The 25474-nt window shown below is 31.8% G+C and overlaps 1 protein-coding gene across 1 annotated transcript; it reads right to left on the bottom strand.

The window, feature by feature from the left end:
• Window positions 1-465: 465 nt before the first annotated feature.
• LOC130812984 (proline transporter 2-like) lies at window positions 466-24732 on the bottom strand. Its single transcript, XM_057678653.1, has 11 exons — window positions 24326-24732; window positions 23962-24045; window positions 21031-21216; window positions 9856-9976; window positions 8879-9103; window positions 8691-8785; window positions 7841-8030; window positions 3048-3172; window positions 2632-2847; window positions 1877-2107; window positions 466-930 (listed from the first exon to the last, which is right to left on the bottom strand). Exons 4-11 carry the CDS (start codon window positions 9956-9958, stop codon window positions 781-783), a joined length of 1335 nt encoding a protein of 444 aa, XP_057534636.1. The 5' UTR covers window positions 9959-9976; window positions 21031-21216; window positions 23962-24045; window positions 24326-24732; the 3' UTR covers window positions 466-780.
• Window positions 24733-25474: the final 742 nt, after the last annotated feature.

Below are 25474 nucleotides of genomic sequence, written 5' to 3'. Positions count from 1 at the left end.
AGTTCGGCATGTGTCACCTAGTAACCAATACCTTTTCCAACACGCCTCAGACTACTACCGGTGCTTTCCGCAACTGAGGCCTATAACGATCTGATCCGATTAGAGAATTATGAGTTCCATTTGAGCCTATGTAACGATTTGATACAATCACACAATTATGAGTTCATTTAGAGGCCTATAACAATGTGAAATTAGAGAATTATGGATTTGGTTAGAAGTTTTCAATTTCACCCTTGTAATAAAATTCAATTCAATACTTATAGATTATCAAGTATGTCTCAGTTAGAAATTAAACTTACAAAATATAATATATTGAGACTTTAATTATCAGCTAAATTAGTTTTTTGTTGAGAAGGTTTTTTAATATGGTATTATAACTCAACGTGACAAAGTATATAACGATCTTGTATTGCATCACACTTTTAACACAACGAAGTCTTGTGCTGCATCACACTTCTAGCGCAACGAGGGTCAATGTTGCATCATACTTCATGCACAAAAGGGCTCTTGTGTGAAGGAGTGTATTAAAATATATAATATATCGTGTGACCTTATCATCAAGTTAAATTTTTAATTAATTTAATTTCTTAACACCGTCGTACGTCTCTTACACATAAGATATTTACAAAAATAAGAAAAAAATACACAATTAAAAAAGTGCTAGATAGCTGGTTTAATTTGTCACTTGTATTTGTTGTCAAACAATGCAGCCAAAGGCATTCATACACTTATACTATTAATTAGTGCACGTGTATATATGAAGTATATAGAGTGAGCAAATCATTGATCGGCAAAAAAATGATAATAGCTAACACTTTGAATGACTAATCTGAATGCTGATATTGTAGTTGCCACACCAAGTAGGGAAAATACAAATATGATTGCCCAATGCATTGCCTTATGTTCAACACTAGCTGTCTTCCCCTTAATCTGTTCCATTAATTCACAATCAAAATATTTTCATTAAAAAGTAAATAAAAGTTAGCCCGTTTATTCCTTAAAGTGTTTATTCCTTAAAGTTATTCTCGCCACAAATTTTTACCTAAATAAAAAAATAGAATTTTTTAGATGATAAATATATTATTTTATTAAATAATTTTAATAGAGGAAAAATAAGGACCATAAGTGTTAAGAAAATATTAAATTAAAGTTAGTGAAAAAAATACGAAGAGCACAACTATTAAAAATGTGTTTAAATAAAGTTAGTGAAAACATGTTAAAATGAAGTTAGAATAATATATATGAGACGACCATAAGTAGTAATAAAAATATTAAAATGAAAATAAAGAATGTTAATTATGTGCAAAATTTGTGATATAAATAAAAAATTCGTTAGGTAAATAACAAATAAAACGACCCAAAATAACAAATAAAAACAACTTTGAAGAACGAAGGAAATAATGACAATAAAAAATTTGAACCCAATTATTGCATTATCTAAAACTAATAAAACTCAACACGTCTTGTATAAGACCGTTTCATCATAAGTCAAAAATATATTGCCTCCTATTCAATTTAGGTGTCCCATTTACTTTTGATATATTATTCATTGATCACTTTTAAATTGTGTTTTATTATTAATTTATAAGTTAAAACATAGTCATGTCGGATCATTTGATTCGTTTTAATATAAAGTTTATCAACATCAACATTTTATAATTTTTAATTATTCATAATTAGATATATTAAGATTAAATAAGTGCATTGAATAGAGTGTATAAAGTAAATAAGATACTTAAGATGAATAGGAGGGAGTATAATTATTCTGTTTCTATAATTAATCACTTTAAAATTATAAATAATCACTTTAATACGTTTATACGTAGGCTAGTCTAATAAATATTCTCTCATTTAAAAATTTGTGAATACAATTTACCTTAATGAATATCATGCTGGGAAATATAAAAGTCAAAGAAACAAGTGTAAATGAACCCAAGAGGCCAATAAAATATCCCATAAAAGGAATGGCCGCAGCCACAAAAGTATTTCCTGTGAATAGAAGTGCTCGTAGGATAAATCGTCTTTTTAGATTTTCTCTCGAGTATATTCCCTCATCCAGTTTTAGGAACTTGGTGTCTAGGAATTCATGGACTGGTTGAAGAAACATCTGCAATGGAATGTACGCAATATTTCTATAAGGTTGTGTTGGGAAATAATTATAATGAAGAATTTTAAAAAGACAAGATTACAATGTAAAATTCTCAACTTTTATTATATTTAAAACAATGATGAAATTGGTTTAAATTTAAACATTAAATTTAAGTTAATTTTGAATTTTTAAAGAAAAATAATTTGTGAATTAGACCCTTAAAGTTTAACGTTTTTAAGAATTACAGCTTCAATGTTTATTTTTTGCGAATTACAACCACTAAAGTAACAAAGTTTGCAGCTTCAGGGCAAAATACATAATTCCGACCGATCTTTAAAATTTTAGGTTAAGTGGTTAGAGTTCTGTGTTTTTAGCCCGAACTTGTAAATTTTAATACTTTAATCGATATAACTCGTAAATGTACTAAAATTTAAAATTATAATTCGCAAATTATTCTTACACAAATAATTTAAGTGCGAACTTTTTGAGTGTAGTTTATTAAGAAGGAAAGAAGAACACTAAATAAGAAGATTCGTACATACATGTTGGGAGAAGATATTTAGCAGACAGACAGCAATGTTAATGAGGACCTTGACCCACTTTGGTCCACTAAGGGCCTTGGGTAGATAATCTGGAACATTTGAACCAAAAGCCCAATATCCAACTATGGTAACTCCATAGTATACTATGAGCCCAATACTAAATTGTGCACACAAGGCTTTTCTCATGTTTTTCACAGCTGGCTTACGGAGTGTTGACTGCACATAAAAAAAATCAAAAAAATCAGATACATGTAGGTAGTTCACTAGCTATATCGAAGCTATATATTTTAATGTATGAATGAGATGAAAAACTAAATTAAATGTACGGATGAAAAATAGAATGTGGGTCTTGGTTAAAAATAAAAATATGACAAATTTAATAAAACGGACTAAAAAAGAAAGTGAGACAAAGTTACCTGTATTTCTGGTAGCATTCCTGGATTATTGCTTAACATAATAGCTGAAATTGCACCAAAGGCATAAAACACTTTATCAATTGTGCTTCCTTTAATTTCGTAGTTTATCTTTATGTTAGATTTGCCTATAGGAATATATGAACACACTAACAAGTTAGAGTAAATATAATGCGCAAAGAGTTTTGTTTTGTTTATCTTTGTAATAAAAGTTCGATTCTAACTATATACTAAATAAATATTTTCTCCGAACTAATTTAGTTGTTCCATTTTCTTTTTTGGTAAAGTCTTTTTTAGTTGTCTCATTTCTATTTTTGTCAATTTTTTTTACCTAAATATCCTTAGTTCACATAGTAATTACGAATATACCCTCATATACCTTACTTACCCAACTACCTTTCACTATTTACCCTTCACTACTTATCCTTTTTAATGAACCTCATACCATCCTTAATAACCGTGCCCAAGCAAATAGGACATTTAAATTAATTTGGAGGGAGTATAAATCATTTTTTCCTCTTGTCTATAAGAATTCTCTAGCCTACCAAAAACCATCCAATCAAAAGAAAATACATACCAACTATAAAATTTAAAGTACATAGTGATTAGTGTAGGAAATAAGAATATAAGAATATTTCTAAAGTATATTTAGTGAATATTATCATTCTGTTAATAATAGTTTGTTATATTTAGCTTGTCCTTCCGTTTATATATACATGGTGTAATACTTAGACTTAATAAAAATTAGTATGCATAGGCCAAACAATTTATTTTTAGCCGATGGTGTTTTCCGGTGACCTGTAACCGGCCCACCGTATCGGTCTTTATTATATACCCGAAAATTTTACCTGAAATGGAAATTAAAATTTGGTTGTCAACACTTGTTGTAACTTGGACAGTTAAACACCAACAAAGGTGTCTCTAAAATTGGATTTGTTTTTCCGATGAACCGGTTTATCGGTGTTGGGAAACCCACCCAACTTTACAAACGAACAAAACACTAACCCAAACAAAAATCAGCCTTCCTTTCCTCTTTCCTTTGCCAAATTTTTTCTCCCATCTGAACCACAAATACACCGCCTCCAAAATATCGGAAAATCGAACCGGTGCCAAGACCGATTTCCCTGGTGGTGAGCAGAGGCAGCAGAAATTAGAAGGAGAGGAGAGAGAAAGTCGTTTTGTTGATGATGAAGAGGCGGCTCATGAGAAGGGAGGGAAAAATGAGATGCTACCTTCCCAAAATAAATCATTTACAGAATATTATGATTTTTGTACCAAAAATAAACAAAGAAAAAAAGAAAGTCTTTATGCCATTTCAACCCACAAAGAAAGAGAAGAAGGGGATGACCCAATTTCTTGCTTTTCGTCCCCATTTAAAGAAAAAGTGGGACAAATTCATTCCGCTTGGATTTTTTACCGTGGTGCAATCGACACAATGACCTATGATTCTTTTGATCTTCTCAATACTATCCTAGCTATCCGAACTCAAATTTAAACTGTCAATAAAAACTGTGTTGCTGTTACTAAGATTGGGACTATTGAAATTTCTCCCTCCATTAATCTTCAAAATTGTCTTTTAATTTTCAGTTTAACTCATAAACTTTTATTTATTAGTCAGTTGACTAAAGAGCTTAATTGCACTGTTAGTATGTATTCTATTGATTGTGTTATGCAGGATGCCCATATTGGAAAAATAATTGGTCATGGGAACAAGAAGGTTTGTACTATGTGAATGAGACGACTCACAAAGGTCAAGTTATGCTTACTCGTGGATCTTCTGATTATCACCTCTGGATGTGGCATCGACGTCTGGGTGATCCTTCTTTAACTTATCTCAAACATTTATTTCCGTCATTTAAATCACTAATTTGTCTCTTGATTGTGAAGCTTATGTTTTAGCAAAGAGTCATAAACATTCATATTTACCTAGTGTAACCCATTCTACTAGACCTTTTTCCTTAATACATTCTGATGTATGGGGGCCCACTCCAAATTTTAATACCCATAAATTTTCATACTATGTCTTATTTGTGGATGATTGCACTCGTACGAGTTGATTGTATTTTATGAAACACAAATCTAAAGTTTTTTTTTCAGTTTTTGTTACATTCTATAATATGCTTTGAATTCAATTTAATGCTACACCACAAATAGTAAGTTTTGACAATGGGGGGAGTACATTAACCTAGGCATGAAACAATTCATCTTTGACCGTGGGATGATCCATCAAACCTCATGTCCCGACACTCCACAACAAAACGGGGATGTTGAACGCAAAAATTGCACATTGCTTGAAATCACCCGAGTCCTCTTAATAGAGTCCCATTCCCCTGCTTCTTTCTGGCCTGAAGCCCTTGCCACAGCAACCTACTTCACCAACTGTCTTCCTTCTAAACCTCTTAATTGCAAAACTCCGCTTGCAACTTTGGGGTTTTTTTGTTTCCCTTCCCTCCTTTCATTCCCCTCCCCCTTGTGTTTTTGGATGCATAGCTTATGTTCATATTTCAAAACAGTCCAGGACAAAACTTCAACCACGGGCTATTAAGTGTATTTTTCTTGGCTATGGAGTAAATCAAAAGGAATACATGTGTTTTGACCCTCTCCACAATCAGATGTATACTACTATGGATTGTGATTTCTTTGAACCGTCTTATTATTACCCCCCAGTCTGGTCCTCAGGGGGAGAAGGTTAGTGATGACCTAAGCTGGCTTATATGTTCAGTTGTGATTAATCCAAAACGAAAAGAGCAAGTAAACGAGACTACCGATGTTGTTCCTGAAAACATAGTATCTTCTCTTCGGCCCACTACAGTTCTACTGAGCACCCAGTCCAATCTATTGAGCATCTTGAGCCGGAAGAGGTACATTCTGATGTCCCTCAAATGATTAATAATAACTTTGAAAATGTTGTGGATGTAGACATACAAAACAAGTATGTGTTGCCACCCAGAAGCACCAAGGGAATCCCACCAAAAAGATATGATCCTGAATTTGAGGCACAAAGATCAAGATATCCAGTTAGCAAAGCTTTGACTTTCAATACTGCTCTTTATTCTAATGATGTGCCTAAAAATGTTGAAGAAGCCCTTCAGGATCCGAAATGGAAAAAGGCAATGGAGGAAGAAATATCCGCCCTCAAGAAGAATAAAACATGGGAAAACTGTCAACTACCAAAAGGAAAGAAAACTATGGGGTGTAGATGGGTATTCAGAATCAAATATCATGCAGATGGTTCCATTGAGCGCTAGTACTACAAAGCTCGACTTGTGGCCAAAGGCTACATATAGACCTATGGAGTAGACTACTCTGAAACTTTCTCTCTAGTGTCCAAAATTGATACAATTTGTGTTCTATTCTCAGTTTCCGCAAATAAAGATTGGCCTCTTCATCAATTTGATGTAAAAAATGCCTTTCTACATGGTGAAATCGAGGAAGAGGTTTATGTGAAAGCACCTCCTGGCTTCTCAGAAGAGTACAATCCAGGAGAAGGATGCAGGCTTAGGAGAGCTCTATACGGGCTGAAACAATCTCCAAAAGTATGGTTTGGAAGGTTTACTATAGCTATGAAGAAGTTCGGCTATGAGCAAAGTAACTCGGACCATACTCTTTCTCAAGAAGAAAAAGGATCGAATCACATGCTTGATTATCTATGTTGATAATATGGTGATTAATGGAAATGATGCAGAAGAGATTTGTGATTTAAAGAAGAAACTATCCCTAGAATTTAATATGAAAGATTTGGGTAACCTTAAGTATTTCCTTGGCATTGAAGTTCTGAGATCAAAAAAGGGAATCTTCATTAGTCAGAGGAAGTATATTCTTGATCTTTTGGCAGAGTCTGGCATGCTTGACTGTAAACCAACCGAAACTCCTATCATGGCTAATCATGAGCTCCAGGTGATTGAAGGGGCAAAACAAGCAGACAAAGATCGATATCGAAGAATGGTGGGGAAACTCAAATATCTCTCACATACAAGACCAGACATTACATATGTTGTAGGTGTAGTAAACAGATTCATGGATATGCCTCAGATACAACATATGACAGCCGTAATGAGAATCCTGAGGTATTTAAAACGTACTAGTAGTAGAGCCTCAGGAAAAATAATAATTTAGATCTTCTTGCCTACACGGATGCAGATTGGGCAGAAGATAAAGATGATAGAAAGCCAACTTCTGGATACTTTACTATAATAGGGAGTAATCTTGTCACTTGAAAAAGTAAGAAGCAGAAAGTTGTAGCTCTCTCAAATGTTGAAGCTAAATTTCGAGGAATTTCCAAGGGTATTACAGAAATCTAGTGGATCAGGAAATTACTAGGGGAATTGAACTTCACACAAAAGGGGGCATGCAACCTTTATTATAATAACAAAGCAACAATCAGCATTTCAAGGAATCCAGTTCAGTAAAGCAGCAATTAGCATTTCAAGGAATCCAGTTCAGTATGATCGAACCAAACATGTCGAGATTGATCGTCATTTCATAAAAGAAAAGCAAGAGAAGAAAATTAATAGCCTTCCTTTTGTTCGCTCAAAGGATCAGTTGGCAGATATCCTCACTAAGGCCGTAACATCTGAAGCATTTGATGATGCAATATGCAAGTTAGGACTCGGTGAACCATACGACATATAGTTAGGGAATATTATTATTCTGTTAATAATAGTTTGCCATATTTAGCTTGTCTTTCAGTGTATATATATACATGGTGTAATACTTAATTAAACTTAATAAAAAATTAATATTCACTGGCCAAACACTTTATTTCTGCATTATTATTTTCTTCAATTAGTGCATACCATCATTTACTGTTAGCACAAGGACAGCTACAATGTAACTAAAGGTGAGAATTGCTGATACTCCTAACCATATTCTCATGGAAGAAAGGTTTGGAACCACAAAAGAAAATATGAAATATGCTACACCCGTGATAATGATAAAATATTGGAGCCTCATGGTTGTTGTGTCACTAAACACAAGGAGTAGTTCCTGTAAGAAAACATCACAAGTTTAATTAATTCCAATAAGGATAATGTTGCACTATAAAATATACCATAACATAGCTTCAGTTATTAATTTAAGCTTTTGGTTGAATTGTTTCTTTAACATGGTATCATAGCCTGTGTGACGTCATAGGTTCGAATCTCAACCAATCCTCATTTAAAGTGAAATATTCAACACCAGCTGGTAGAAGAGGGTCTATACCGCATCCACACTTCTAATCCAAAAGGCTTTCATGTGAGGGAGCGTGTTAGAATATATAACATATATATCCAAGAGTCTCAATCATTTGCCTAACCTTTTGGTTGAATTAGTTTCTTGAGGTATGATTGAGGCCCCATAATATTTTATATGTACTACTATAACATTATACTGTTTTTCCATTTGGAAAATTCTATTTTGGAGAGTGAAATTTGATTAATATTTTTAAAACATATTTAGATGATAAAATATAATCATGTGACTTGTGAGATCTCGTTAGATTCGTTCTAATGTCTATTTTTTTATTATATATTTTTTATAATTTTTTATAATACGTATTTAGAAATATTAATGTGCAAAATTTACTTTAAAAACTGTGCAAAAAAATAAGCGAGAAAAACAAAAAAGAAACGGAAGGGTATAAATTTGTAAAGACATTTTAATTACCTTCAATGCTTTGCCCCCTAGAAGAATAAAACCCATATTTCCCAGAATGAACAATGGAAATTGGAAAACCCATGTGATATAGTACATTTTCTTTCCTGCACAACACACAGTGCACTGTTTATCACTTTTAATAGAATAATTGTTGATAAAAGATCAAATTCATTGTTTTCAGTTAGGAATTTACTAACCAAATACATGACCCATGAGATCTCTATATCTGATGAATCTCTTGCCTTCAATATAATGAAAACCAGCCAATAGCCAGTTTGCGTAGGCACTCAACAACCCAACAAGAATCAAACAAACAATACCCCATTTCCAACCCAGAGGAACCAACATAAGATTTGAAAAGCTTAATATCCATCCACAATTATAGCTTGTTACCAGCAGCAATGCTACCTGCATCCATGAATCTGCATAGCACGGCTACCTTCTTTCAGGACTAAGTAATGTGTGCTTAAACATCATAAACTTGATCTAGCTATATGTTAATTTGAGCTAGACTTATTGTGAATTCAACAAATAATCAAGCAACACCAAATGCATATACTTCATAAGTGTAGTAGATACCATCCCAAAACTATATGACAATATGAGGAAGGGCTCCAATAATGACTTATAAAGTGTGCACAACCAGAGTCGTCCCGCTTATTTTTGGACCAAAGAGCAAAAGATAAAAAGGGCCCCTAATATCTTAAGGCATAACGGATAATATAATATACCTTTTATTTTTTATTGTTGATTTTTAAACTACTTTATAAAAAGGCACAAATCACTCGTATTACTTAGCAAAAAATATAAGTTATATCTAAATTTAATTCTAATTAATACTACTCATATACATAAACTTAAGTTTTTTGGACCCTAAAAATTTTGGGGCCCTAGCCCCTAGGTGGTAACCTGCTTTGCGTTTGCTAATTGACGGCCATGTCACATGTGCACAACATTTTTAATTCATCGATGTGCGACAAATTATCCCAACATAATATGTTATGCAATTTCCTAGTGCACGCGTTGAACATGAAATCAGAGCGAGTTATGTACTCATTTTAGGAGACCAACCCTACTAAAAGTATAAACGGGATATGAAAGCCAGTACCACACAAAGAAGAAAGAAAAAGATATTGGCATATCAAACTTATAAGTTGATTTTAATGAAACAAACCTGATCCAATAACATGAGCTGAAGCTGGATCCTCTTCCAGCATTTCTTCATCCTTTCTATTTCTACACTTCATTTCTACATTTAAAACTTCTGCGTGATTCATTTACCTTAGCTTCGGCTCCTATAATATTTTTTGTTTGCAAAATATAATTAGTGTTTGTTAATTAAGTTTATATAATAAGTTGTTGCTAATAATTAGAAGTACACATTATATTATATATAGCAAGAGAAAGTAGTTATTTGATAAAAATTGGTAGGAGTATTAAATAAACGTTCACCTGTTTTTTGGTGAATTATTTTTCAGAGTGTATTAATAATATGCATGCTAAGTCAATACTAGCTTATGTAATTGAGATCTTATCACAAAATATCTTGTAGAGCTGCTTGCACGATTACTTATAATATATACTCCCATATATGTGTATCTTAATTAACTGTTAGTCGGATATATAGACTATATATATTTTTTTAAGATTATAAGGCGTCGGATTATTTTAGTTTCGGATTATTTGAGTTTCGAATTAGTTAAATTTATTACACATATTCAATGCAACATATCTAATGGCCAAATGTATACACTAAAAAACTATTGTTATAACTATATTAACTCTTAGTACCGGACTTGTAACCCGTTTTATAAATATTAAAAAAAAAGTTGAGAACAAAGAACATAACTTATATATTTTTATTGATTGCTTGATGTCCATATATTATAACAAAATTAACTTTTTACATTATAGAATTTAGTCACATTTGAATAAATTTCATTGGTTTATATTTTTAGTGTAATAATTATTGGTTTTACTTTAAGTGTCACTATGAAGAGATTTTAGTTTATAGTGGCATTTGTGAAAAATGTCACTAGATTTTATGTCGTAAAAAGTTTTAGTATGATTTTTTATTATACTGCTAAAGGGTCTAATAAATGTCACTAAATTCAACATCTATAACATTATAAGAAGTTATGATATTTAAATTAAATATTACTAAATACATCCCACTAACATTAATTTGAAACTACCTATTATAATATATTAATATTTATCATAAGATAATTAATATTTGAAACTACTCGTTATAGTATGGTAAACAAAAAAACGAAGGGAGTATGCTGTAGTGATTTAAAACAAAGTTTAATATTAATTACCTTATAATAAACATTAAATTAAGCTATGCCTATGCAAGTTCATTTTTAATTAGGGATCCACTCTTGTTAAGGTTTATTTTTGACGTGTAATTCAAAATTACTAAAAATGTAATTTTGTATGCTACATACATTACACCTTTGAATTTTAAAGTACGTATTGAAATGTGTGTTTTTTAATATTTCCACTTAGGTCAATTTCTTTTTATTATCCAAGCATGTAAATACTTTTATTATCCATGCATGTAATTATGTCCTTTTTAAGTTGACAATATTAATGTGACTTGGTATTTGGCCGATTCTAACATTTCAAATTACGTCACCTCTAATAATTGAAACCTTCTTCAGCATGTATCATATGTATTTGTTATTTATTGGTGAAATGATTTTTTCTTCGTTGACATTTATTTTGGTATTTGCTTACATACTGGCTACGCCTATTTCCAAGTCATAGGGGATTTAATCAATCTTTTAATTATATACAGCTGTATGATTGTGTCATTTTAAATTTTATATATATATAAAAGATTAAGCATGAGTAATTATGATAAAAGATTATCCAGAAGGTCTAAATTAATACTAATTTGAAAAGAATTATTTAGGCTAGAAAGTTATCTAGGAACATTCATCTGATACGGGCAAAAAAGAACATTTTACAAATAAGATAATATTAATGCATGAGAAGCTCACGAGTGGTTGGGAGACACCTGTCAACTATGGAAAGGCATTATAAGGTAGCAGGACACATGTCCAAAAGAGAAGCAAAGAATAAAATACAATAGAATAAATGAAGGATTGACACGTCAAACGCAAGCACAGTGGCATGCAGAAAGTTATGGGGATTAAAAATTCAGAAGAATGTTTTACAAGCACATTTAAGAGCTATAAATACGGATCATAGAGCACATAAATGAGGTAACTTAAATTCTTCATTAACAGAAAAACAAAAAAAAAAAAAAAAAATCAAAGTATACACACTACAAAAAACTATTAAACTGGCGACACACATTATCGATTTATCGTCGCCATTTCATAGCTAAATGGTCTGCCTTGGCGATGGAGTTCGTGGTGGTTGCCTTTTCGTTCGTCGCTAACACCAAAATGGACGCCATATCCTCGCCATTTTTTAAAGAAAAGTTGGCGACCAAGAGGCGACGAGATGTCCATCACCAAGAACGTGGTGGTCGCCTTTTCGTTCGTCGCTAACACCAAAATGGACGCCATATTCTCGCCATTTTTTAAAGAAAAGTTGGCGACCAAGAGGCGACGAGATGTCCATCACCAAGAACGTGTCTGACATGGCGACAAGAATCTCCTCGCCAACGTTCTCGCCAACAGTATTATTATTTTTACTGTTTAAATTATACTTATGTTTCACTTTAAACATTTTGATTCGTCCTGCTTAATTTGCATAATTTTTACTTTTTGATCATGATTTATTATTTTCTTTTAATCTTATTGATATATTAACTCTCTATAAATTTCATCAACATAATTTATTCTCCCTCATTATTTATTATTATTTTCTTAAAAATACACCAATTTTTCTTTGATACAATTCAAAAATTACATAGTAATTATTTGTGTTATAAAGCATAGATTTAGAGATTATCACTTGCTATGTTTCAAGCCCTTTTTATTATATATATATATATATAATATATATATATATATATATATATATATATATATATATATATATATATATATATATATATATATATATAATTTATTTACAAAGTCACAAAAATTACATATATTTTATCATTCATTTGGAGAAGGTGGAGGAGGAGGTTGATTCAAATTGAAATGCGATTCAATGAATTTCAAAAAGAGTTCTCGTTCTCTTGTTATTTGTTCAGTCAGCCTTTGATGAGTCTCATAGGCAGTCTGAGCATTTCCTCTTTGTATCGCTTCCCATAATTGATTATTAAACTCCATTTGTCGGGCTTCTAAAACCGCAAACCTTTGTTGTATAATGGCATCATAATCAGGTTGTGCAGGCTGAGAAGACGGAATATCCGTTGGCTCAGGAGGATAAATAATTTGAGAGGCGGATCCAACCCCAAATACCTCTTTTTTTTTGTTTGAACTGCTTTCTACGTTTTTTATAGCATCCAACCAAATTTGACTTGGGTTGCGAGTTGGATGCTCCTCCATCAAAGAACGATATTCATCCTTCAATAAAACAAAGAAATCAATTACCAATAAACAAAGTATTAATTGATACTAAAAATAAATAAATAAACAACTTTAATAGATTATTACGTTAACTTTTTGTGACTTGTTATTCATCCATTGGGAACAATCCCCTGTTTCATTGTCAAAGACCCATGTGTTCGTGTAAATATTTCGTAAGTTGTGGGTCTTTGACCTTTTGATTGTTCCTGAAATATTAAATAAAAAAACCACTTGAAATTAAACAAAAGATAATAAAAAAATTCAATATAATACTACTTAATTAACTAAGTACTCACTAAATCCCGCATTGTTCTGGCGTGCGGGATTTAGCCACCTATATGGGTGGCTTCAGCTTTATCTTTTCCTCCACGTCTATTGGAGGAATTCCTAGCCGAAACAGCTTTTTTATCTGGGCGTTCCCAATCAACCTTCCATCGCGCCCAGGTCTCATTATCGATGGAAGGAGGTTTAAATTCAGGCTTGCTTTTCAACGTCCTGCGCCATTTGAAAAGCATATCCGCATAGCACTTTGCAGCTTTTTCCTCCCATGACCTTCGAACGAAATGTTCGAGGCGAGGGTCCCATTTGTATTGTTTCTAAATACATAAATATTTCATCAAATAAAATACTTAAAATAATTTATATATAAAAAAGTCTAAAAATAAACAACAAAATAATAATTTTACCTTAAATTCATTAAAATAAAAATCTTTGGTGGGTTTGGTCACATCCTTCCAACTACTACCTTCGACATCTTGCCTATAATTAAAGGTAGCCCTTATTTTGGATGCAATGGTGTTCCCGGATATCGGATTAAATCTTACAATATTTAACAAAATTAGTTTACATTGAAATTTTAATATTGAAAAAAAAAATGATAATAAGATGATAAAAACATTTACTTGTTTATTGTTGGTAACCATGGAAGATTCGGACGAGGATCGTCTCCATCGTCCTCTTCCATATTATGTATGGAATCACTTAGAGTATTTTCACTACTCCCATGAATTGGGTTATTGTTGTCTTCGTCGCTATTGTTGTCGTTGCTAATCGACAAATTATTCAAGAAATAGTTGCTAGCCCAATCATTAGGGTCGCTGCTCATTTTTCCTATAATATTTATTTCAAACCCTAATATTATTTTCAACTAAAATCAATCTTTAACTATACCAAAAAATGTCTCAATTTTATCTACATAATGAATTATCTACAATTTCGCCAAATGGATCAAGAAGTGGTGTTTTGGAAACATCTTCAATTTCAATACGGTCCCTATTTTCTTCTTGGAAAGCAGCATCTTTGGATTCCTGTTCTACTTCTTTGTCAAATTTAATTTGTTTGACTTTGCAAACCGCTCTCCAATCTTTTAAATTATGTCTTGTACTCGGATATAGAAGATAATATACTTGACATGCTTGACTTGCCAACACAAATGGATCATATAAACGATACGAGCGACCTTGATGTATGTCAACTAACTTATATCGTTTATAAATATTTGTTCCGCGGCTATTAATAGTAGTAGTTGGGTCATACCAATGACATTTGAACAACGTTACTCTTTTGATAGGTATCCCCGGGTATTCAACCTCTACGATTTCAAGCAATTGCCCGTAAAAATCTTCTTCGTCACGACTGTTGTCAGTAGCTTTGACGGACACTCCACTATTGTCTGCTAATTTATTTGATGCATGACGTACTGTATGGAATCTATATCCGTTTGTGTAACAGACATTGTACTCCGAGCATGTTTAAGTGGTCCTTCAGCCATCTGCTTCAAAATTTCACTGTTCAATCGGTTATCGAATGATCCTTATCTTGCCTGTTAGATAAATGGAAATAATTTATGAATTTAATTAACGTAATACTGACATACATACATAATAACTAACGTAATAGATGAACAAACATACTGCAGTTCTGAACGCATTTGTGAAATTCTCTTTCACAAACGATTCAATCCTCTGACTTGACCAATTCGGTTGATGTCTTTGAATTGAACTTTTAAACTCAGATACAAATACATCCACCTCTGGACAGTTCATTAGCACGTATCTATGTGCAATCTCATAATCTCTTTCATCCAAAATATATGCTTTTCCTTTTCCATGAAATCTTATTGGATGACTAAAGATTGTGAATACACCAATTACAATATTGTTGTAACTTCCATCGTCATTCCTAGGAAGGTCTCTGACCCTGCATCGCACATGTGGCTCAAAATAATGGGAAACAAAATGTGATGCTTTCTCGGTTAAATATGCGTTGCATATCGACACTTTAACATGAGCTTTATTTTTCACATTCAGTTTCAAATGTCTAAGGTAAGAGCTTCCCAAACCTTCACCGGTAGCAATTCTCTGAATGCAATTGGAATTAAGCTTATGCTTTAGAAGTTTGACAACCACAAAGCTATGTGTGGAGGATTTGAGGAAGATGCAAGCAGATATTCCGGTTATCATCTGCAAACTAGAGACTATATTTCCGCCTACATTCTTTGATAGCATGGAACACCTTCCTATCCATTTGGCATATGAGGCTAGAATTGCGGGACCGGTCCAATACAGATGGATATATCCATTTGAGAGGTATAAATCATATGTAATTAATTTTTTCATTATTCTACCGGTGAACTAATTTTTTTGTACAGGTATCTTAGACATTTGAAACTGAATGTGAAAAATAAAGCTCATGTTAAAGCGTCGATATGCAACGCATATTTAACCGAGAAAGCATCGCATTTTGTTTCCCATTATTTTGAGCCACATGTGCGATGCAGGGTCAGAGACCTTCCTAGGAATGACGATGGAAGTTACAACAATATTGTAACTGGTGTATTCACAATCTTCAGTCATCCAATAAGATTTCATGGAAAAGGAAAAGCATATATTTTGGATGAAAGAGTTTATGAGATTGCACATAGATACGTGCTAATGAACTGTCCAGAGGTGGATGTATTTGTATCTGAGTTTAAAAGTTCAATTCAAAGACATCAACCGAATTGGTCAAGTCAGAGGATTGAAGCGTTTGTGCAAGAGAATTTCACAAATGCGTTCAGAACTGCAGTATGTTGTTCATCTATTACGTTAGTTATTATGTATGTATGTCAGTATTACATTAATTAAATTCATAAATTATTTCCATTTATCTGACAGGCAAGACAAGGATCATTCGATAACCGAGTGAACAGTGAAATTTTGAAGCAGATTGCTGAAGGACCACTTAAACATGCTCGGAGTTACAATGTGTTACACAAACGGATATAGATTCCATACAGTACGTCATGCATCAAATAAATTAGCAGACAATAGTGGAGTGTCCGTCAAAGCTACTGACAACAGTCGTGACGAAAAAGATTTTTACGGGCAATTGTTTGAAATCGTAGAGGTTGAATACCCGGGGATACCTATCAAAAGAGTAACGTTGTTCAAATGTCATTGGTATGACCCAACTACTACTAGAAATAGCCGCGGAACAAATATTCATAAACGATACAAGTTAGTTGACATACATCAAGGTCGCTCGTATCGTTTATATGATCCATTTGTGTTGGCAAGTCAAGCATGTCAAGTATATTATCTTCTATATCCGAGTACAAGACATAATTTAAAAGATTGGAAAGCGGTTTGCAAAGTCAAACAAATTAAATTTGACAAAGAAGTAGAACAGGAATCCAAAGATGCTGCTTTCCAAGAAGAAAATAGGAACCGTATTGAAATTGAAGAAGATGTTTCCCAAACACCGCTTCTTGATCCATCTGGCGAAATTGTTCAACAGATGCATGATAATGATGAAGATACTAAAGAAGATGTGGATCTTGTACTGTCAGAAAACGAACAATCCGAAGATGAAGATGTTGAGAACGACAACTATTTTAGTGTTTATTGTTTAATTTTTTGAATTATTTCAATGTTCTTGATGATTATGATGATAAATTATGTTTGAATGTTTTTTTTTTTTATGTTTGATTTCGAGCTATGGAGTACATTATCATCTTCAACATGTTTTTTCTTGTTATTTCATATGTTTATGTTGAATTATGTATGTTTTTTTTAAATTTCAAATTATGGTATATTTTGAGCATGTCTAATGTTATTATTTTGTTTCGTCATTTTTTGTATGTTTTTAACATTTTCGAATTATGGTATAATTTGAGCATGTTTAATGTTATTTTTATGCAATTTTTGAATTTCAAAGTAATTTATATTTTCGAATTATGAATTTTGGTATACTTTGAGCATATTTTATGTTATATTTTTCTACATTTCTTTTATTTAGAATGTAATTTTGGAATTATAGAGTAATTCATTTTTAATATGATGTTATTATCTAGTTTCGAAATTTTTTAATTTTTTTTTATAATTTCGATTTTTTGAGCATGTCTAATGTTAATTAAAACAGTTTTTTTTTTTAAATGTAATTTTCGAATTACTTTAATAGTATACGTAGTAATGTTTAGTTTGGGATGAAATAATTCATTATGTAGATAAAATTGGGACATTTTCTGGTATAAATAAAGATTGATTTTAGTTGAAAATAATATTAGGGTTTGAAATAAATATTATAGGCAAAATGAGCAGCGACCCTAATGATTGGGCTAACAACTATTTCTTGAATAATTTGTCGACTAGCAACGACAACAATAGCGACGAAGACAACAATAACCCAGTTCATGGGAGTAGTGAAAATACTCCAAGTGATTCATACATAATATGGAAGAGCACAATGGAGACGATCATCGTCCGAATCTTCCATGGTTACCAACAATAAACAAGTAAATGTTTTTATCATCTTATTATCATTTTTTTTTTCAATATTAAAATTTCAATGTAAACTAATTTTGTTAAATATTGTAAGATTTAATTCGATATCCGGGAACACCATTGCATCAAAAATAAAGGCTACCTTTAATTATAGGCAAGATGTCGAAGGTAGTAGTTGGAAGGATGTGACCAAACCCACCAAAGATTTTTATTTTAATGAATTTAAGGTAAAATTATTATTTTGTTGTTTATTTTTAGACTTTTTTATATATAAATTATATTAAGTATTTTATTTGATGAAATATTTATGTATTTAGAAACAATACAAATGGAACCCTCGCCTCGAACATTTCGTTCGAAGGTCATGGGAGGAAAAAGCTGCAAAGCGCTATGCGGATATACTTTTCAAATGGCGCAGGACGTTGAAAAGCAAGCCTGAATTTAAACCTCCTTCCATCGATAATGAGACCTGGGCGCGATGGAAGGTTGATTGGGAACGCCCAAATAACAAAGCCGTTTCGGCTAGGAATTCCTCCAATAGACGTGGAGGAAAAGATAAAGCTGAAGCCACCCATATAGGTGGCTAAATCCCGCACGCCAGAACAATGCGGGATTTAGTGAGTACTTAGTTAATTAAGTAGTATTATATTGAATTTTAAGTAGTATTATAAAAAACGTAGAAAGCAGTTCAAACAAAAAAAACAAAGAGGTATTTGGGGTTGGATCCGCCTCTCAAATTATTTATCCTCCTGAGCCAACGGATATTCCGTCTTCTCAGCCTGCACAACCTGATTATGATGCCATTAATGATACAACAAAGATTTGCGGATTCAGAAGCCCGACAAATGGAGTTTAATGATCAATTATGGGAAGCGATACGAAGAGGAAATGCTCAGACTTTCTATGAGACTCATCAAAGGCTGACTGAACAAATAACAAGAGAAAGAGAACTCTTTTTGAAATTCATTGAATCGCATTTCAATTTGAATCAACCTCTTCCTCCACCCCCTCCAAATGAATGATAAAATATATGTAATTTTTGTGACTTTGTAAATAAATTTTAGTTTTATATATAATATTTCCAGCTCTTTTATTTTAATTTATTTGTTTTATGTGTATATATTTTTATCTTAATATTATAACTAATACAAAATATATATAAATATAATAAATATATATATATATATATATATATATATATATATATATATATATATATATATATATATATATATATACACGGCGACCAAAAAGCATAAAAATGTTGTCGCTAGCAGTAGGCGACGAAAAGGCTATCAGAAGGTGGTCGCCATATTGGCGACGAGATATTTGGTCGCCAGGCCTGGCAAGAACGTTGGCGAGGAGATTCTTGTCGCCATGTCAGACACGTTCTTGGCGATGGACATCTCGTCGCCTCTTGGTCGCCAACTTTTCTTTAAAAAATGGCGAGGATATGACGTCCATTTTGGTGTTAGCGACGAACGAAAAGGCGACCACCACGTTCTTGGTGATGGACATCTCGTCGCCTCTTGGTCGCCAACTTTTCTTTAAAAAATGGCGAGGATATGGCGTCCATTTTGGTGTTAGCGACGAACGAAAAGGCGACCACCACGAACCTCGTCGCCCTCCCGTCGACAAGGGAACTTTTTGACCATTTAGCTATGAAATGGCGACGATAATGTGTGTCGCCAGTTTAATAGTTTTTTGTAGAGTGTTACTAACTTGGGCGTCGGAGTTGATCCCCTGAAAAACATTCTAAGCCCTACTAACCCCTCGTTGCTTTTTGTAGGAACTATCATCTTCTTGAGAGATCATTCAGCATAACTTGGCAAAGCATTAAGAACAAAACCTCTACCAGCACTTAGATTCCTTGATCAAACATTAATCAAAAGCTTAAGTTTTTCCACAAATCAAATACAGTAACAAAATATATATATATATATATATATATATATATATATATATATATATATATATCAAACACGAAAGTCATTCTAACCTTAGAAAGAAGTATAAAACGTGACATAAGAAAAAACTTAGCACTAAGTTCATACTAACCTTAGAAATTTAAAATTATATGGATAAATTTTCCAGGCAAGTGGAAAAAATTAATTCTTTTTATAGATTGTAAAAATCAAATTTATTTTCTGTTAAAGTGTAAAAGAAAAGCTATCAACCATTAAACTAACCCATAATTTTAAATTGTAAGCTAAAAAAACCCTTCTAATTTAGTTGTAAAACTTTTCGTACATTATTAATTATACAAAAAATAAAGATTAATTAAACAGTCATCATCATGTCTATCCAAAAAGTTTTTATTTAAAAATAATCTAATATAAAATAAAATGGGTCAAATTAAACAAGCTAAGTATGTTTCTATAATTATAAATAAAATTCTAAATGATTACTATCGTGATTCAATGAAACACTGGTAATAATACAGATGAAATTTGTAACATGAGTATGAGAAAAAGAGGGAGCAATTTCATGTGCAAATAATGTCATTACCTGACATTATTTATAGAGAATTCACATTAATCATCTTATTTTTGTGCCCATCAATTGTACAAAGTTATAATTGTATATAAAAACATATATTTAACTCATCTGGTGCAAACTTAACAAAGTAATATGCAAATCAAGAGGATATAAATAGATGGTAGTTACTAACATTTTAAAGTACTATAGTTGTGGGGCCGCGTGCATATTTTAAAGTACTATAGTTGTGGGGCTGGTGCGTATTTTAAAGTACTATAGTTGTGGGGCCGTGTGCGTATTTTAAAGTACTATAGTTGTGGGGCCGCGTGCTACGCACACGGTCCCCCAAGTTACACTATCGGATATCATGTTATTTTATATATTTTCATTATCAAGAATACAAATAAAAATATTATAATGTCAATGTGTTACAGAGGTGTAAAGGATAAAAGGGCAGAAGACGTATAGGTAATTGTAAGCACTGACATCAAATCAAGACCTGAAAACGTATTAAAAGCTTTATAGTGAACATACATGTTCAGTCATAAAGCTTAGCTAGGTTGTTAACGAGTATGAAGGGTGTAAGATGGACAAACAAAAAATAGTTACCTGATAGAGTATGTGCTAGGCTGTTGCAGATAGTTGTATAACAATTCCTATGTCTCCCCTCCACACAATAGCCATATAACTTAATCAAGTTTTCACGTATTACCTCTGAGATCACCTTAATCTCAGTTAGAAAACTGACGGAACGCCTTGTTGTGATCAAGAAGACAAAACTTTATTTGCAGCAACCTTACCATGTTTAAGTTTCCCCAATAAACACAAGAAGAATCATAAGATTAACCAAAGCAAATTATGAAAATTCCACAATAGAATCATAAGATTAACCAAAGCAAATCATGAACATCTACTATAATTTGTCTGAATTACAGAAATCAATTGAATGTAAATTTCAGAAAAAATTACAGAAAACAAATAATACAATTGAATTTTGAAATTACAGAAAAAAAAATCCAAAACAACATGGAAACAAAAAGCATATAATTTTTTGAATCACAATTTCGAAGAAATCAATGTCTGAATCACAAAATATTGATTTCAAATTCAACGATAAAAACTAAATAATACAATAGCAGACAGTAGCTGCACAGCCTTGCAACCCAAGTCCATGACAAGCCTGAAAAGTTGAATGTAAATTTCTGATTTGTATTGTTTCAATTACCAAGCACAAATTCAATGTATTAAAATGCATCTTATTTCATAATGCATACATTGGGATATGATGGTGACTTGAAAACAAATATAATCTATTACAGAGCACAATAAAAAAGATTCATCATATGAGATTCATAGAAATAAAAGAAAACAAATATAACCAATAACCATATGAGATTCATCGTAAATAAGTATCACTGTTTGAAAGCTACAAAAAGATCAAACTAAGTGTTAGGATTCATATTGTTGGAGCATTAATCAGTTGGCATAACCACAATTTAACCGATTATACTTCCTTAGAAACATCTTCTAATGTGCAACCTATAACAATTTAACAACTACTACCCAAAATAATTATTAGACAAATTCTCCCAAATTGCTAAGTCATGTAATGTAAAAGTTGGACTCTTAGAGCACTAATACAAATTATCCCAACCAGTAATAGAAAATTAGTAATGAAAACTTCACTACCATTGGATGACAACACACAATGTAAATTTCATCAAATTAATTTTAAAAATCGCTCTCGTTATAATCATAAATACCAATAACTCATTCTCATCACCGTGAGAATAAACTTTGACCCCTAAACCCAACTTATTTTTATAATGAAACTATTCTAAATCAAACTTATTCGTATATATTGCATTTGTAAATTGACAAACATTACGGTTTCAATTTCAATTACAATTAAGTAGGTTTACACATCAACTGGGATCAAAACTGAAAATGTCACAACTTGAGCTCCACATTTGTGGTCTAATCTAAAATTCAAAATTACTTATAGTTTACATATAACGTCAAGTAGGCATTATAGTTTACTTATAAAGTCAAGTAGCACTATGAACAAAGGGAGCTTTTAAAAACAACTTACTCGTATTAAAACAAATGAAAAAAATTACAGTATCTCATTAAATATCTACTAAACTTAAGAAATAATCGAACAATAACCACCAGCAAGGCAGCAAAATATAGATCAATTAAATTAACTATAATCAGTATGCAGATTAGGATAAAATTAAAGGACCATAAACACAGAATTTTCAAACCGAAAACACTAATATTTCTTTTCGGTGCTGGAAGAAACTCCGCATATAAGCTCATTGTAATTAATGCAATAAACCTATCAAGAATCAATCAACCAACATAAGAGCAAGTACTGCATATCAATCAACTAACTAATTGCCTCAACCTATAATATGACATCCTTGTTAATCCAGATGAAGTTTACACTTGAAAGTAGTTATATAATTGTAAGTCTCATAGAGTAAAGAAAACAATACATTGCAGATTTTCCCTAATTGAATGTTTTGTAATGCCATTCACATCAAGTAAAAGAAACTTCTGAAACTCTCTGTAATAGAAAAAACATCAACAATTGAAACAAAATCAACAAACCCATCCATCACTATAACCATAATACCAGATCAAAAAATACTCTTAATACTTCACAATCCAAACAGGAAAAAACCATATTACTCGAACTCTCCATTTCACTTTAGTACATGTATAGATTCTCGACACTCTTATTTGGGTATCACACATCACTTTATTTTAGTGATAACAAACAAGTTATTTTCGATTGACCCTTATTAGCAAATATAGCGTGTATCTTCACATAAAAAAGTGTAAATGATGTAGTGATTCATTTTAATACTATCTCATTGCTATAATCTAAATCAAACAACTATACGTACTTGATCTTTAACAAATGAAATATAAATAACAAAAGAAGATGATAAACAAGGAGTGAAAAATTATACCCTTATCAACAAAATTTCCTTAATACCAATACCTTGAATTCTTCATTATCACAATAGAGACATGTTCTAGAATTTGATGAACCTATAACTCAAACAGAGAGCCCATGACAGAAATCAGAACAAGAGAGACACAAACAAAACAAAAGAAGAAACATCAGAAACAGAATTCAGAGCTGCAATCTAGATGGCTAAGATCTTATTTTTATCAAACAATTTGGTCGAACAATTCAAAGTGGAGTTTTAATTAATCTGACGACTCATATTTAGTTTTATTTGACCAGTTTAAACTTAAAATTACTCCACAGATCTAAATTCAATTATTTTAGTAAGAGAATTTCATTCACTTTGAATGTTGGTTGATGTCCAGCAATCTCAAATACACAGCACTTTAAAGAACAATCAACTAAGAATGAGGCGAAGCTATACAAAAAAACTAATTGAGAGTACCTACAACCATACACACCGAAATATCACCAAAATCAGTCTACTGTTTGCAATTTTTTTGTTGATGGAAATTGGAAACTAAACATACAAAAATGCAAGTTCAACGCTCTAATACCTGAGAATAAAAGTTGTGACGATCTTCCATCCCAAATTTGTCTTTTAAGTCAATGACACTTTGGAAGATTGTGGCTTTTGCAATCTGCATATCAGCGTAATTACTTTAATGATTTTCTCAGCAAAAAATATCAAATTTCTGCCTTCTACACCAAACAATGAGACAATATTTGTGTCTCAGCATTACAACACCATGGATAGACATAGAAGGCCATTAAATGTAAAGCAAAAACAACAAATCAAATGAAAATCAAAACTAAACTGAAAATTAAATATAAAGATAAAATGAAAATCAGTCAAAATGAAAAATTGAAATTAAAATGAAAATCAAATGATAAAAAACGAAACTTTAAGAAAATAAGTACCTCAATCAAGCAAGAACCATAAACCCTAAAATCAAGAACTAAAACCCAGTCTTGACTTTAAAAGCCGAAAATCCCTAATTTTTCAAGGAAAAGGGAGAAGTAGAAGTAAGATATGAAAAATCCCTAATCAAAAATTAAAGACGAAGCATTGAAGCTATGAAAAATGGCGTGACAACACAGGAGAAAGGAGAAAAGCAGAAAGATGAAGCAAAAAAATGAGAGAATTCTGAAGTGTAAGAGCACAAGTAATGGTGATCTAGTTTTAGATCATATGACCAAATTGGAGTAAATTTACTCCTATTGGTGATCTCAATTGAGGTGGGTTGGCAAATAGGTTGCAAGAAAGTGTCATAGTGTGACCCGGGAATCAAAACGGTCACAAATTTTTTTTCAAAAAATCTGTCACGTGTCACGCACCCATTGGCCCAAAAAATCAGAAAAAACAATAACCTGACAGCTCCATGCATGCCTTTCCACGTGTCGCGTGTTCATTGGGCAGCGAACAAATACCCGTTTTTTGCCTTTAACGGCTATTTTCGTATTTATATAATTTTTTTTTTAAAAAAATTATACCAACGGTCATATTTTTTCGAGATCTATAAAATGAGACCCATATTGATATATTTTGACATAATTTTTTTTTTACATATTTTGTTCATATTTTCGGTATTTTTTTGGTTAAAAAAATACCAAAGTAATCATTTCAAAAATCCCCAAAAAAAATATGGATTCAAATAACCCAAATTATGGAAGAAATCCATGTAAAAAAAAAACCAAGGAAAAAGTATTTTTGTATTTATTTTATGTATGTGCATTGTAATATTTATTTGAAGTTAACGAATTTTTCTTAAATATTAAAAAATATTTATTAAAAATTATATTTATATTTATATTTATTTAAAATTATTATTTTTATTTAAAAAATAATTTTTTTTAATTATAAAATAGTAGATCTATTTTAATGTGAATGAAAGTGAGGTAAATAAATTAATGAACAGGCAACTTGGTCTTCTAGTACTCTGTTGTTTTTACTTTTGGTATGTGGGAAGGTGAGATAATGAACAGGGAACACAAAAAACGTGTAGCAATCTCTGATGCTATTTGTACACGTGGCAGAAGCTTAAAATTAAGCTCATTTTTTTTATGTAA

This window comes from Amaranthus tricolor, chromosome 5 (genome assembly GCF_026212465.1).
Source record: "Amaranthus tricolor cultivar Red isolate AtriRed21 chromosome 5, ASM2621246v1, whole genome shotgun sequence".
NCBI classification, from domain to species: Eukaryota; Viridiplantae; Streptophyta; class Magnoliopsida; order Caryophyllales; family Amaranthaceae; genus Amaranthus; species Amaranthus tricolor.
The sequence above is the reverse complement of the archived record's forward strand: the minus strand, read 5'-3'. Positions and strand labels throughout refer to the sequence as shown.